Genomic DNA, 14,061 nt, shown 5'->3' with positions numbered 1-14,061 from the left:
GTCAGTGGAAAGCCACAGCTCTCGCCACAAAGGCAAAAGGAAAGAATTCATTTCTGAGAAAAACGGGAGTGAGCATGGCTCAGAAATGCGGGTTTAGGGATTCCCAGATAATGTGTTCCAGAATGGATATGGTTTCGGGACATTTTTGTAGTTCATGAATAAAGGCAAGTCATTCATCAAGGCAGTTGTCAAGTACCTTGGTGGAAATATCCTCAGCTGCTCATTGGCCCGTCAGCTCTGCACAGTCCTTAGCTGAGGTGTGGCTTTTTCCTGGGAACTCCAGTTTCTATAATCAGTCAATCAGACTCTTAGAGTCTTCAGCGTGGGAGTGGCTTGTTTTTCTGAGAATTTTATTCACATTTCCTGTGTCTGTCAAGGCCAAAGAATGCTTTATGCCCCATGATCCAGTCTTTAAAAATGTCTTATTTGTTGGGGTGCGTGTACAGGCATGCATGTGTGTCTGTGTGGCCGGGCACCTGTGTGTGCCACCTTGTACAGGTGGAGGCCAGAGGACAGCGTGTGGAAGTTGGTTTTCTCCATCTACCTGGTGAAGTCTCAAAGATCAGGCTTGGTGGTAAGCACCTTTACCTGCTGAGCCATCTTGTTGACCATCTATATCGTTAAAAATGACAACAAAGACCCCCCCCAATCCTTTGCTAAGGCATGACTTCCTTATTTTCAGCGAGTTCAGTGTGTCTTAGAATCCCTAGCCGTGATCACACCACTACCTCCAGTGGCCTCATGCTCGCTCTAGGATCTGTGTTTTTTGTTTTGTCTTTTTGTTTTTCTGTTTTTTTGTTTTTTAATGGAAACACCAGGAATGCTTTTGCCCTTGTTTGCTGATTGGTTTTATATAATCTGGATAAAAATTCTTATCTCAAACTGTTTGGGTATCCCTAATAAGAGTCAGGTGAAGCTGGGCTTGGGGGTACATGTCTTTAACCTTATCAGTCCGGAGCACAGGCTGGTGGTCTCTGTGAATGGGAGGCCAGCCTGGTTCACACAGTAAAACCCTGCCTGGAAGAAAAAAGAAAGAAAGAAAAAGGAAAGAAAGAAAGTCAATTAGTTGAGTGTTGGTGGAAGTTTCTGTCCCACCAGCCAGTTCCCAAATAACCACACAGAAAGGTATTATTAATTATAAATGCTTGACCATAGCTTAGACTTGTGACTAACTAGCTTTTACGACTTAAATGAATCAACTTTTATTAATTTAGATGCTGCCATGTGGCTCCTGGTTTGTTACCTCATCTTCTACATGCCCTGCTTCCTTTGTATCTGGCTAGACTCCGCCCTCCTTCTTCCCAGCATTCTCTCTCGGCCTGGCCTAATTTCTTCCTGCTCAACTATTGGTCTGTTGACTCTTCATTAAACCAATGAAAGCGAAACATCTTCACAGTGTACAAAAGGATTATTCCACAGCATTTACCCTTTTTGTTTAATTAAAAAAGAATTATTTTTTATTAATTTTAATTAAAATTTAACTAAATTTAGCTTTAATTTTAACATAGTAAAATTATATACAACAAAAGTGGTTATTGCTGGACAGTGATGGTTACATGCCTTTAATTCCAACACTCTGGAGGCAGAGGCAGAGGCAGGCAGATTTCTGTGAGTTAGAGGCCAGTCTGGTCTACAGAGCTAGTTCCAGGACAGTTTCCAAAGCTACGCAGAGAAACCCTGTCTCGAAAAATAAAAAGTAAACAAAAAAAACCAAAAATAAACAGTTATCAAGTAAGAATTACAGTTACAATATCCAGTCCATTTGTATCTGACAAATTTAGAGAAAATACTCTATTATCTATCTTCTCTTTGTGAGTCTGAAGTTTTATACCTAATTTCCTTTTTACCATGACTAAAGAAAACTATAAGTCTAATTAGTTGGTCCTTAGCTCCATCAAAGACACCAAAGGATGTAATGTTATCTAACAACAGGGACATCTGGCTCCCTGGACAGTCACCCAAATTCCTCTGCATTGTTGGGGCATCCATCTTTGGCCTACAGGCCTAGAATATCTGGCAGACATTTTTGTGCAATAGTCCTTTTGTCCACTGTGAAGATGTGCCGCTCTCCTTGGTTTAATAAAGAACTAATGTTCAGTAGCTAGGCAGGAAGAGGTTGGGCGGGACTTGTGGACAGAGAAAGAGAGTCACGAGGATGAAAAAGGGCAGAGTCACCAAGAGACGTGGAGAGAAGAAAAAGGAACTTGTCATGCTGGGGAAGGTACTGAGCCACTTGGTAGTACATAGATAAGAAATACGGTTATTTTAAGTTGTAAGAGCTAGCTATCAGTCAAACATCTATAATGAATAATAAGTCTGCCTGTTGTCTATTGGGGAGCCGGCGGTCCTGATGCCAAACTCCGCCTACAGTTGAGTAGAAGTTACCCCAGGGTAGGCAGAAGTCTGAGTGTGCGTAGCACCGATGGCAGTGTATGTCATCTGCTCTTCTCAGTAGTACTTGGTGTGTTTGCCAGGTGTGGCTAGGTGCCATACTGCAGGAGCAATGGCTGTCAGGACAGACTATGCGGTGACAGGAAGGATAGGTAGAGCGAGCAGATAGGCAGTTACACTCAGTAATTTATCCCATCATTTCCAGTATCATAACAACTCGGGCAGACAGTTGGGTGGAACGAGGTAATAGCCCTCCTTTTACTTAGTAGGGAATGTTCTATTGTTTTTGGTTCTAGTATTTTTGGATCTAAAATAGGGATGCCCTCCAAATGGAGCTCCCTTTAGAAGATTTATTTATTCACTTATTAGATTTTTAGAAATATGTATGGGTGTTTTGCCTGCATGTATGTATGTATGTATGAATGTGCACCACATGCATGCCACTGCCCATGGAGGTCAGGAAAGGTCATGGGATCCTCTGGAACTGGAGCTAAGGATGCTTGTGACTCACCATGAGGGTGCTGGGAATTGAACCTAAGTTCTCCTGAAGACCCGCAGGCGTTCTCCATCACCAAACCATTTCTTCAGCCCCACGTTTGGAAGATCTAAAAGAGGTCCCTCCCAAACTCAAAATTGGATGAAAATACATTTATTTGTTTTGGCTTTTTGTTACATGAGTCTTTTGCCTGCTTCTAATGTGTTGTAGAAAGACTGTAATCAATTTTGAATATTTGGCTATAATTTTTTAAATCTTCTAGCAGAGAGAACTCAAGCAGTTTACATTAATTTCCACAAAATGCTCACAAACTCTTTTGTAAGGAACCAGTTGTTGTTTTCCAGAATGAGCAACTTCTGGATGGAGGAGAACTCTGGGGAGTATCTTCTGCTATGGGGAGTATCTTCCGCTGAAGAAGCTGAAAGCTTCAGCCAATACTGATAACTGATTTTTTTTGTAGTATCATTTGTAGTTCAGGGGACTGAAGACCACGGGCACAGTGAAAATCCTGTACAACTTTGCCACATTCCATAAGTAGATTTGAATATTTGTCTGGTAAGATAATTCCACTATTAATTTAGCAATTTGCTTAGTAACAATTGCCTAATCACCATGTAGTCTAGTAATTTACTTAATTAATAATTATTAAATAGGAATAATTCTTTCTAATTGAATTTTTCTTACTGCTAAGCAGTGGCTTCCTAGCATAGGAAAGGTTCATCCCACTGGGAAAACATACAAACTTGGCCTAAAGACGTATTTCGGTCAGGAGATGGCTTAGCAGGTAAGAAAAAAATACTTGCCTTGAAAGCTTGGTAGCCTGAGTTCAATCCCTGGAACACACATTCAAATCCAGATGCAGAGGCATGCAGCTGTGCTTCCAGTGGTCCTGCGGCAAGTTCAGTCAGGAGAGCTAGCCTGAAGTTCGTGTACGGCGCAGTGGTAGCGACAAGAGAGATTCTGCCTCAAAGTGAGGAGGATGGAGCCAGCCAACTCCTGGCCATTGTCCTCTGACCTCCACACCTGTGCTGCGGCATTTGCTCCCCGCATCTAAAAAAAAAAGAATAGGTGTCACCTTTTACAGGAAAACACCAAAAGGTAGATGACACCAGTGCAGTGTGCCCAGGAGCGCCTGGTGGACACAGGGCGAGAAGCAGGATTGGGAGGCCACGGTGACTTTCACAGAAGCTTCAGGAGCATCTGGAGTTGAGACTGCCAGACTTGTGAAGGTAACACCGAAGACAGGAGCCATGGTGATGGTGCATGCCTGTAATCTCAGCACTTGGGAGACAGAGGCAGACGGATCTCTGTGAGTTCCGGATCAGCCTGGTCTATTGAGCGAGTTCCAGGACAACCAAGGCTACACAGAGAAACCTTGTCTTGAGAAACCAAACCAAACCAAAACATAGTTGAAGACAAGGAGTGGGTCTCGATCACCAGTCTGTACTTAAAGGTATGTGTCAGCATGCCCTGCTAAATATTGCTTTTTTTTTTTTTTAAAAAATACATTTGCTGGGTATGGTGGTACACACTTATTTGTCTGCTTTTTGGTTTTTTGAGACAGGGATTCTTTGTATAGCCCTGGCTCTCCTGGAACTCGCTTTGTAGACCAGGCTGGCCTCAAACTCACAGAGATCTGTCTGCCTCTGCCTCCGGAGTGCTGGGATTAAAGGTGTGCGCCACCACTACTTGACTGGTGGTACACACTGTTAGTCCCAGCGTTCCGGAGGCAGAGGCAGGTGGATTTCTATGATTTCAAGGCCAGCCTGGTCTACATTGAGAGGTCCGGGACAGCCAGGGCTACATAGTAAAACCTAGTCACAAAACAAACAAGCAAACGAAAAACACAGGCAAAATGTGTTATCAGTCCTGGAAGATTTTGACTTTCTTTTTTAACTTTTTATTATTGATTGATTGTGTGTGTGTGTGTGTGCGCGCGCGCGCATGTGTCCCGGTACATGTGTGGTCATAGGAAAACTTTGGAGTCAGTTTTTTCCTTCCACCTTTATGTAGGTCCCAAGGATGGGATTCAGGTTACCAGGCCTGCGTGGCAAAGCCGTTACCAGATGAGCCATCTCACAGGCCCGCGTATCTATTTTTTCTTAGTAACAAATTTAAATGGATTAAGTTTCTAATTTGTTAAAATCCTATCATGAAAGGTACTTAGAAAAGAAGTTGTCAAAACCATCCACCCCCCTCTGACGTCTCTGTATCTGTCTTTCACTTTGGGTGAGATTTTTGGCCGACTCTGCACAGACATGTTAAGCCCTCCAGGACTATCTACTGATTTAGCTCATCTCCTTAATCCGGAGGCACGGAGATAACCGGAGGTTCCAAACCTGCCGTTATCTTGGGTACTGCCAGCCTCGCTGGATCATTCCTAACTGAGGGCAGCCGTCCATGAGGGTGAGGCTGTACCCCGGCCCATGAGTCATCATCTCCTGAGAACTGGCCTGTCCCCTCAGGCAATAGGGATTTCTTTGGATCAACTTGAAGAATCAGAGTTGAGACAACGACCAACTAGATCACACACCTTGAATTAGACTGCAGGGGTTGAATTCAGGTCGACAGGCTTGGTGACAAGTACCTTTACCTGCTAAGTTATTTTACCAGCTCTCTTTTTCCTTCCTCCCCTCTAACCCCGACCTTTCATTCTTTCTAGTCAGGGTTTCTGTTATGGCTAGTTTTATGTTAACTTGACACAAGGTAGAGTCATCTGAAAGAAAGGAACCTCAGTTGAGAAAATGCCTCCATAAGAGGCAGTTGTAGGCAAGCCTGTAAGACATTTTCTTAATGAGTGATTGATGGGCGAAGATCCAGCCCATTGTAGGTGGTGCCACCGCTGGGCTGGTGGTCCTGAGTTCTATAAGAAAGCAGGCTGAGCAAGCCATGAGGAGCAAGTCAGTAAGCAGCACCCCTCCATGGCCTCTGCATCAGCTCCTGCTTCCGGGTTCCTGCCCTGTTGTTTGAGTTCCTGTCCTCACTTCCTTCAATGATGAACAGTAATGAGGAAGTGTAAGCCAAATAAACCCTTTCCTCCCCAAGTTGCTCTGCCCGTGGTGTTTCATCACACAATAGTAACCATAACTAAGACAGTTTCATGCATGCAGCCTGGGATAGCCTCAAGCTCTTTATATAGCCAAAGATAGATCTTGAACTTCTGATCTTGCTTCTACGCCTGAAGTGCTGTGATTATAGTTGTGTGCCTCCACGTTGGTGCTGGGGGTCAAACTCAGAGACCAACGCAGCAGGCTAAGCATACATTGTATCTGAGCTACATTGTTCAGCGAGCCACAGCCCTGTTGTTGCTTTGTTTTGTTTTGAAACAAGGTTTCATTTTGTAGCCCAGGCTGGCCTTGAACTTGAGACTTTCTTGCCTCTGCCTCCCTAGTGCTGGCATTACAAGTTGTGTGCCCACATCTGTAAGGAATGACTCTCTCTTGCCTTGTAACCTTGCCTGGGGAAGAGACATTGGCGATGTCCTATACACCAGATGCTCCTGTTCTAGATACAAGCTCCAGGTGACCACTGATGTGTTCCAGAATGCTAAGTCACTTAGCATGAGTGGGTTTGAACATCCTAGACAAGACAAGTGGTTTTCTGAGGTCCAGGTCTCTGACCTCCCTGACCTGGGCTGGTCTGATTAGGCTCTCTGAGGATGAAGAACAAAAGCATCCCCACGATTCTATCCCTGCATTCTTCACGGCCAAGTTGGAGGCAGGTCCTGGACTCAAGTGCACACTAACGATTGCTTTGGAAGTTTCCTCTCACAGATGTCAGCCCCCACTTCCCAGACCTGTCTCGTGGACGCTGAGTCATGGGTCAGTGATGAAGGTGGGCATGTTGTGGGGCCAGCCAAGCCTATCGATCGAGGGCTGGCACATCCTCCCCACTAATCAACAGTTAATTAAGTCTTTGGTGAGGAGGTGGTGATTAATGAATTGTCAGTTTGTCCTGTAATTGGGATGTGGAATGGGAGGGAGTACCAAAGATCCACAGAGGGGATTTTGTGAGTGGGGGAGGCTGGCTCCTGGTCCACACCGAGGGACCCCTTCGGGTTCGGCTTGCTTTCATATACCAAACCTGGGCCTTCCCTTATACTTCCCCTTCTCCTCTTTGCCATCTTTCCTTGAACCTTGTCTTCCCTAAGGCTGTTGGGGGGACAGTGTCCAGACTTGATGAATCCTCTGTGTTCTTCTCACAGACTCCTTTATCTCTGTCTGGGGTCAGTGCCCTCGCCACCATAGGCAGTTCAGGGGCCAACGAACAAATGTCCATCACCATATCCTTGTCTCTTTCAGCCTGTAGCATCCTTGTCTGTCGAGGCTTTTATCTCTATGATCAGAACTGTCCTAACCAGGGCCCAGGTTGCCCCGTCCTCTGTATTTTTGTCCCATGGCCTTTGGTTTTCCCTCAAGGAGTAGCGTTCTCTCACTTCTGTCATTTCCTTCCCCAACAGGACACACTGGCTGGTCTCTCTCTGTATCTGTTTTAAGACAGTGGGGGTCCCCAAGGAGATGGCTATAACTCTTCTCTGAGATGAAGGCTCCTGTAGGACCCTTAGATACAGGCTCCCTAAGAACCACCTCCCTCCTTTCTCCAAGGCTGGGGGACATGTCCTCTTCCACCACTGCGCTCAGCAAGATGTCCTGGTGTTTCTTCTGTTGCATGGGGCCCACAGGACCTGGGCTGGTTGATAAGGATCTGTTTCCGGAGAGTGCAGGTGACTGAACCCATAAAAAGGTGATTGAAGGAGCCCGGGATGCTCCATCTCAGGTGAGTTCTAAAAATAGCATTCATTGCCATCTGTCCTGATAGTGGAAGGACTGGCCCAGAACTCAGGGTCTGGGTAAAATGGCTCTTCCTGTTTCCCTGGGTTGGAGGTAGTGGAGGCTCTGGCAGGGCTGCGAGAAGGAACTGGAAAGACTTTACAGAACACTTCCCCATGGTCCTCTTCTTGATGAAGGAGGTGGGTCAGATGGGGTCTGGGCTCTTTTTCTACTCAACCACTCGGTGGTCCAAAGCTTAGCATATGCCAATCCCTGCTTCCGTATGTTGCTCCTGAGCTTCGAGGTGCGGAGACTACCCACTGTCAGCGCCGAGAAAGCTGTTCTCTGGGTCTGTCCACTCTCTTCCTCTGTTTGAGCCACGGGTGACCCTTCAGGGGTTCAGCTTTCTCTCCTGTAGCATGGGGACACTCTGAATAGTATGCAGGAATTGATGTGTTACGCAGTGCAAACTAAATGCTTAGTCACCATGGCTGGTTGCCCCTCTTCTGTGGATGCAGGCCACCGTCCCTCATCAGCCCCAGAGTCCAGTGATGACTGTAATGGGGTTAAACAGTGGCATGTACCTTGTCACCTTGGCATCACTCGGCCATAGAGGACATCTGTATCCTGAAGGTCTCCTGGTTGGGGATGGGATTCTGCCTTGAGACGACATTCTATGCTAGGTGTGCATAGCTGGTCCTGGGTCTGTCTGGTCTAGGCTGGAATACACATGTAGCTGATGCCGCTGCTTCTTTTCGGCTCCTCATCTCTCTTTCAATGGAGAAAGGACACAACGGAATGTCTGTGCAGTGAGACCTCATCCCCAGGACATCATAATCAGGTCAGGAGGCAAGGTCACATGCTGCCACTCCTGCCTTCAGCAGAAAATGACCTCCCCTACATGTCCTGTCAGTCCTGGGCTGTTGTCAAACAGAAGCACTCAGGGTTGGTTCCTGAAGGGGCTGACATGGGTCCCACAGGCTGAGGGAACTGTATTCCCCTATCTCCATCTCCTTCTAAGAAAAGGCTAAGGAAGATGAACTCTCATTCCTGATTTCGCCCAATTTTCACTTCCTGGTGGCGGCTATGGGGTGAACACCAGATTCAGGCAAGGCACCCCTCCAGAAGGACCCCCCAAGTCGGAGGACTGGGCTGCCCCCTCAGTTCCTGCGATGTGGAGAGACATCACGTCCTGGCTGGGTGTAAAGTCAGCGATTGGCAGGGGTGGAGGGAGGAGACAAGTCCTCCCCTGGTGGATCCCCTCCCCGGGAGTCCCCCCTCCCTTTCCAAGTGGGATATAAGCCCCGCAGGGAAGCTCTGAGCAGAGGCCAGAGGCCGCAGCGTTGTGTAGCTGTCTAGCTCTCCAGCCTCCCCTGCTTTCCACCTCTTCTTGCTCATCCCGCTTTAGGAGCTGTCGCTGTGAGTGGCCAGGGCCCTGGAATGGTCTGGTATCGTGTTATTTTGTAGGGAAACCGAGGTCGGGTCAGTGGAAGCTATATGGGTACGGTCTAGCTGCGGAGAAGTAGAGAAGCTGGGGAACCCGGGTGTCAGCATTGCTTTCTTCCCTTATCTACCTCTTTGGGTACTAGCGGGAGTTGGGAGGCAGGCAGGGCTTATGGTAGTCTGATAGATGGGGAAACTGAGGTCAGAGATGCTGCAGTGCGGGAGAAGATGAGGCGAGTCTGGTGACTGAGACAAATAGGTCTTTGAGACGTGGACCCGACGGCAGGCAGCTGCAGCCTCCCTTGTGGAAGGGCCGAGGCTCAGGATGGCCCACCCGCCAATGCTCCCTTCCTAGATGGTGGCGGTGCTTAGGCCTTGGTCCGTCATGGTCACAGTGCTGCTAGTCCTGCTCGCCTGCCTGGGAGCGCTGGTGGACGCCTATCCCATCAAACCCGAGGCTCCGGGGGAAGACGCCTCCCCGGAGGAGCTGAGCCGTTACTATGCCTCCCTGCGCCACTACCTCAACCTGGTCACCCGACAGCGGTGAGCTCTGGAGAGGGCGGGGAGGGAGGGAAGGACCCCCGCTTCCCGGGTTGCACCCTCCTCTCACCCTCCTCCCAGCTCCACCAGGAGGTGTGACCACGCCCCTTTGTGGTCCCGCCCCCAGGTATGGGAAAAGAGAAGTCCCGGAAGCTCTATTCTCCAAACTGCTCTTCACCGACGATGGCGAGAACCTCCCCGTCCGGTCTCGGTAAAAAAAAAAACACCGCTCCTCCACAACTCTTGGAGAGTGCCCTGGCTCCACCACTCACACCTCCCATTCAATTCACTTCTTTTCCCTCCTGCAGGTCAGAAGGTGCCTACCAATGGTGAAAACCCCAAGTCCTCCTTCGTGATGTGCTAACTATACCGACTTCATTTGCATATTTGGTTCAAAGAGGGGACTCCATATCTTGGTGTCCCGGGTGCCCAGGCTTGAAGGCTGTGTTCATTGCCCTGTCCCTAAATAAAAAGCAAATATCACATAAAATATGCGTGTGTGTTTATATTTCTGTCCCTTTCGCTTTTGCGGAGGTGGCGGCTCAAGCTGCAGGAAACACTGGTGGCTAAGAAAAAAGATGACGGGCTGGAAGAGTTCAGCATAGACACCTCCTTCTAGTCCGGGGTTCCCAAAGGACCTGGGAAAGCACTCTGGGGGAAGGGAACCTGGGAGGGTGGGCCAGAACAGATCAGATAGGAGAGAGGCGGTTGAGGGCCGGCCAGAGAGTGGCAGGGAGAAGGCCAGACGTCACTCTCAGGGAATTCCCCTGAGCAGCCCTGTGTTAGTCCCAAGGCCATGGAGGACAGGAGGACAGGGACTAGGATGAGGCCCTGGAGGAAGAGACCCAAAGAGGTAGTTGAGTGAGGAGGTAGATAAGTCACTTCCTCGGTCCTTGAACAGGGGGAGCAACTGGACTCTGGAGGTCTCCTTTCTCTCAGCAACAGCTGGAATTCCCCATATTGTCGAACGCAGGTTCGATCTCTATCACTAACTGCTTTTCTGGTGAAAAGGCCACGGGACTACCCCAATTCTTCTCTTTCCCCATCATTAAACACTGGGGTCTAAAGTGTTGTGGGTATTTAAACTGTAGTCTAACCTGAGCCCTAGATATCTCGTATCCCATTAATTGGCCCATTAATTAGACCCTTTTGCTTTCTCTGGAAGCCAGCTCTCTCTCTCTCTCTCTCTCTCTCTCTCTCTCTCTCCTGCTCACTATAAAACGTGTCCTTCTCTCCATGTCCAGTCTTCCTAGGTCTTGGGGGGTGGGATGGGTAGTGGTCCTGGTGGCATATGTACCCTATCCTGGGGAGGGGACTGGGGAGCGAGGGGGAGGGGACATATGGAAGCCAAGGCTACAGATCCAGAGAAAAGGTGTCAGTCAGGAAGGCTGAGCGGTACCACTGTGTGGATGGGGAGGCACGCAGGACTCATTACAGCCTGGTGGCCCTGGAAGGAGAGTGACCTCTGCTATAAAACACTTCCTGCATAGGGGATGATGGGGGTCCCACACCCATATTCTGGGGCTGCCCTTCAGCCTCACACAGCCCAAAGGGAGAGGAGGAAGAAGCAGCCCCGGGGTTCAACGTGTTGTAGACTGCATGGATTCTGGTCTCGGCAGGCCGTGCTCACACTGCCTTTTCTTCCTCTCCACCTGGAAAGCCCCTCTGGCATCATGGTTACCTCCGAGAGCCATTCCTGACTCCCCTTGCTGGAATTAGTCCCTCTGCATCTCTCCCTCCAGTATAGCCATTACCTGAGACCCCTTCTTCTACCCAGTGTGCTCCCCGTGTCCCTCCACTGCTCCAGGCTTGCAGTGACTAGCTGTGTGTCTGGATGCTGGTGTCTGTGGTTCCCATCTGCTGGTCTGCCCGGGGAAGCTGGGATCAGTTTGCAGCCAACAGAGGAGAGACCTGGCATGAGTCATATGCACGGCCACAGACAGTCTGTGTAAAGGTGGCGCGTCCAGGCGACCGTCAGTGAGGTGGCTTTACTTCTGGTTCACTCCGAGGAGTTTTGAGCAGGTGTCTAATCTGGGACTGATCAATTTAATCGATATAGGAGCCAGGAGGAAGCTTAGCTATAACAACTGCAACAAGGGCAGTAACAATAATCATCGTTGCAGAAAGCTCTTTTTAAAAATTATATTGATTTTTATTGTGTGTGTTGTACGTGTCGCAGCTTGTGGAGATACAAGGACAACTTCGGACAGTCGGTCCTCTCCTTCAACCTTTACTAGGGTTCTAGGGGTCAAACTCAGGCTGCCAGTCTCGCATGGTTGGGCAGCAAGCCTCACACATCAGTTTTGTTTGGAGACAGAATCTCTCTGTGTGGTCCTGGATGTCCTGGAATTCACTGGGTAGACCAGGCTGGCCTTGAATCGTCAGAGATCCAGCTGCCTCTGCCTTCTGAGTGCTGGGATTAAAGACGTGCGCCATCATGCCTAGCTCTAAAAGACATCTTTATGTGTTAGATCATTGGTTATATGCTTTACACACAACATAGTAGTACCATATTGATTCTGTTGTGTATATGTGTGTGTGTGTGCACATGTGTGCTCCATGGTACTTGTGTGCAGGGGTTGTTCCTTCCTTCTGCAGTAGGTTTTGGACATGGAACTCAAATTCTGCTGAACCTTCTTGTCAGCCCAAAGTGACACCTATCAAGGCACCTTTTGAGGAAGGATCTGGAATATAGTCAGTTCTAGATAAGGGTTATATATCCCTATACCATAACCTGCTTCTTCCCAATCTCTGTGACCCCATCTTAAAAAGATAAATAATTAAAGGTTGCCTGGGCCTCCTTCTTCACCTATGAGATCTTTGTAGACCCCCTTTTCCTCGTTCCCCTAAGAGCATATCATATGTACAAGTTGAGCATGATGACACATTTGGGATGCTGAGGCAGGAGGATCACAGTTTTCAAGACCAAGTTACATAGTGAGATGTCCCTCAAAAATAGATAGATCAGTTGGTGAAGTACTCAACGTACGGTGTAAGGGACCCAGGCCGACCACAGTCTCACGGAGGAGGGTAGCCATAGAGTGGTACAGAAGTATGATCCCAGCCTAACCGCCGTGGAGATGGGTGGACCCCTGGAGCCTGCTGGCCAGTCAATTCGGCCTGTGAGTCCCAGGCCTCAGTGAGGGACCCTGGCTCACTGAGTGATGGATGGATGGTGCTTGAGGAACAACACTTGTGGTGTGCACATGTACACACACTCACATATACACAAGCCCTCACACACACCTGCACACCCACAACCCACCCCTATACACTTCTACATGTACCCATCCCCCCACACTACAGAACAAAATGAAACAAAACCGTGTGCCGCAAATGACTCCTGCTTGCCCTGTTCACTGTAAGAGAGCCAGGAAAGGGTGCGATGGAGGATAGGACCCTGGTCAAACTCCTGTCCTGGAGGATGTACGTGGGGCCTCTGCACTTTGCTCCTCGGTCTTCTTCATTCGCTCCCATGTTTCTGGGCTGTCCCTCTCCTGATCTCATTATCACGGTGCCCAGTAGTCATCTTCCCAGTCCAGAGAACATGTGGCTAGCAGGGGACATAGCATCTCGGTCAGTCTAGTCTGTCTGCTGGGAAGGACATGTGCCTTCCCGGAGGCTCCATGCAAGCCTTGCAGGAACCCATAAAGGCCAGCAGGAGCTATCTGTGTGTTCTAGATGGGGACATAGTATTTAGAAGGCACTACCTCCTCCTCCAGGACTGTCACCGCCTGCAAGGACCTTGGTATCTGTTGTTGCAAAAATCTAAAGCCTCAGGTTTGGTTGACATTTGAGGAGCAGCTCTGACTTCTTGGGACCAGACAAAGCTGGCTGACTTGCGCCAAAAACTGTAAATAGTTCCCGCACTAGAACCAGCCCCCGAATTCAGTCTGTTTGGTGAGGGTCCTTCACCTTGAATAGAGGCCAGAACAGATCCCATGAGGCTCGGAAGACCATGAAAACACAGACCCTTAAAACCGGTGCCAGAGCCAGACGCCCCCTGGTGGCGGCTGTAGCCGCTCCCTCACAGTGTGGGGCCTCGAATTGGGACTTGCCACTGGTTTTGCATAGCGGGGAAAGTAAACCCAGAGAAAGGTCCAGGCTTGCTAAGAAATAAACTCCGCTTACTTTGTGGAATATCAGCTATCTGTCGAGGCGTTCGCGTTCTTCTTGTTACAATACATGAAAGCTGAGAGGAACAGGCTCTTTGATTCTCACTGTCTGGGGGATGGGCACAGTGATCCTCACTTTCCAGACCACATAGGGACAACACAGAGGGATGCGGCAGGGGCAGGAATTGGGGTCAAGCCTATCTGGCCTCTAACCTCACCGCGCCTGGTTGTCACCTTCTCTCTTCTAATCACTTCCTGCATTTCCAGGACCCACTTTCATGCCTCTTGACCTGAGCAGGGGAGCGGT

The 14,061-nt window shown here is 48.8% G+C and overlaps 1 protein-coding gene across 3 annotated transcripts; it reads left to right on the top strand.

The window, feature by feature from the left end:
• Window positions 1-8,396: 8,396 nt before the first annotated feature.
• Window positions 8,397-10,117, top strand: Pyy (peptide YY). Of its 3 annotated transcripts, none has more exons than XM_041636138.1 (4): window positions 8,414-8,497; window positions 9,455-9,642; window positions 9,767-9,850; window positions 9,948-10,117. In XM_041636138.1, exons 2-4 carry the CDS (start codon window positions 9,455-9,457, stop codon window positions 9,970-9,972), a joined length of 297 nt encoding a protein of 98 aa, XP_041492072.1. In that variant the 5' UTR covers window positions 8,414-8,497; the 3' UTR covers window positions 9,973-10,117. The 3 variants fall into 3 exon arrangements, with proteins under 3 accessions (XP_041492073.1, XP_041492072.1, XP_041492074.1); XM_041636140.1 differs by lacking the exon at window positions 8,414-8,497 and adding an exon at window positions 8,988-9,075; XM_041636139.1 differs by lacking the exon at window positions 9,948-10,117 and having other exon boundaries at window positions 8,397-8,497; window positions 9,767-9,854.
• The last annotated feature ends 3,944 nt before the right edge of the window (window positions 10,118-14,061 follow it).

The sequence above is a fragment of the Microtus oregoni genome, unplaced genomic scaffold (assembly GCF_018167655.1).
Source record: "Microtus oregoni isolate MIOR12 unplaced genomic scaffold, Mior012 000048F_ref0000485, whole genome shotgun sequence".
Lineage (NCBI taxonomy): Eukaryota > Metazoa > Chordata > Mammalia > Rodentia > Cricetidae > Microtus > Microtus oregoni.
This window is presented reverse-complemented; position numbering and strand designations above follow the sequence as displayed.

Coding starts and splice junctions, on each gene's coding strand:
- Pyy (XM_041636138.1), top strand. CDS start 9,455: ATGGTGGCGGTGCTTAGGCCTTGGTCCGTCATGGTCACAGTGCTGCTA. Junction 9,643..9,766: donor AACCTGGTCACCCGACAGCG/GTGAGCTCTGGA, acceptor TCCCGCCCCCAG/GTATGGGAAAAGAGAAGTCC. Junction 9,851..9,947: donor AACCTCCCCGTCCGGTCTCG/GTAAAAAAAAAA, acceptor TCCCTCCTGCAG/GTCAGAAGGTGCCTACCAAT.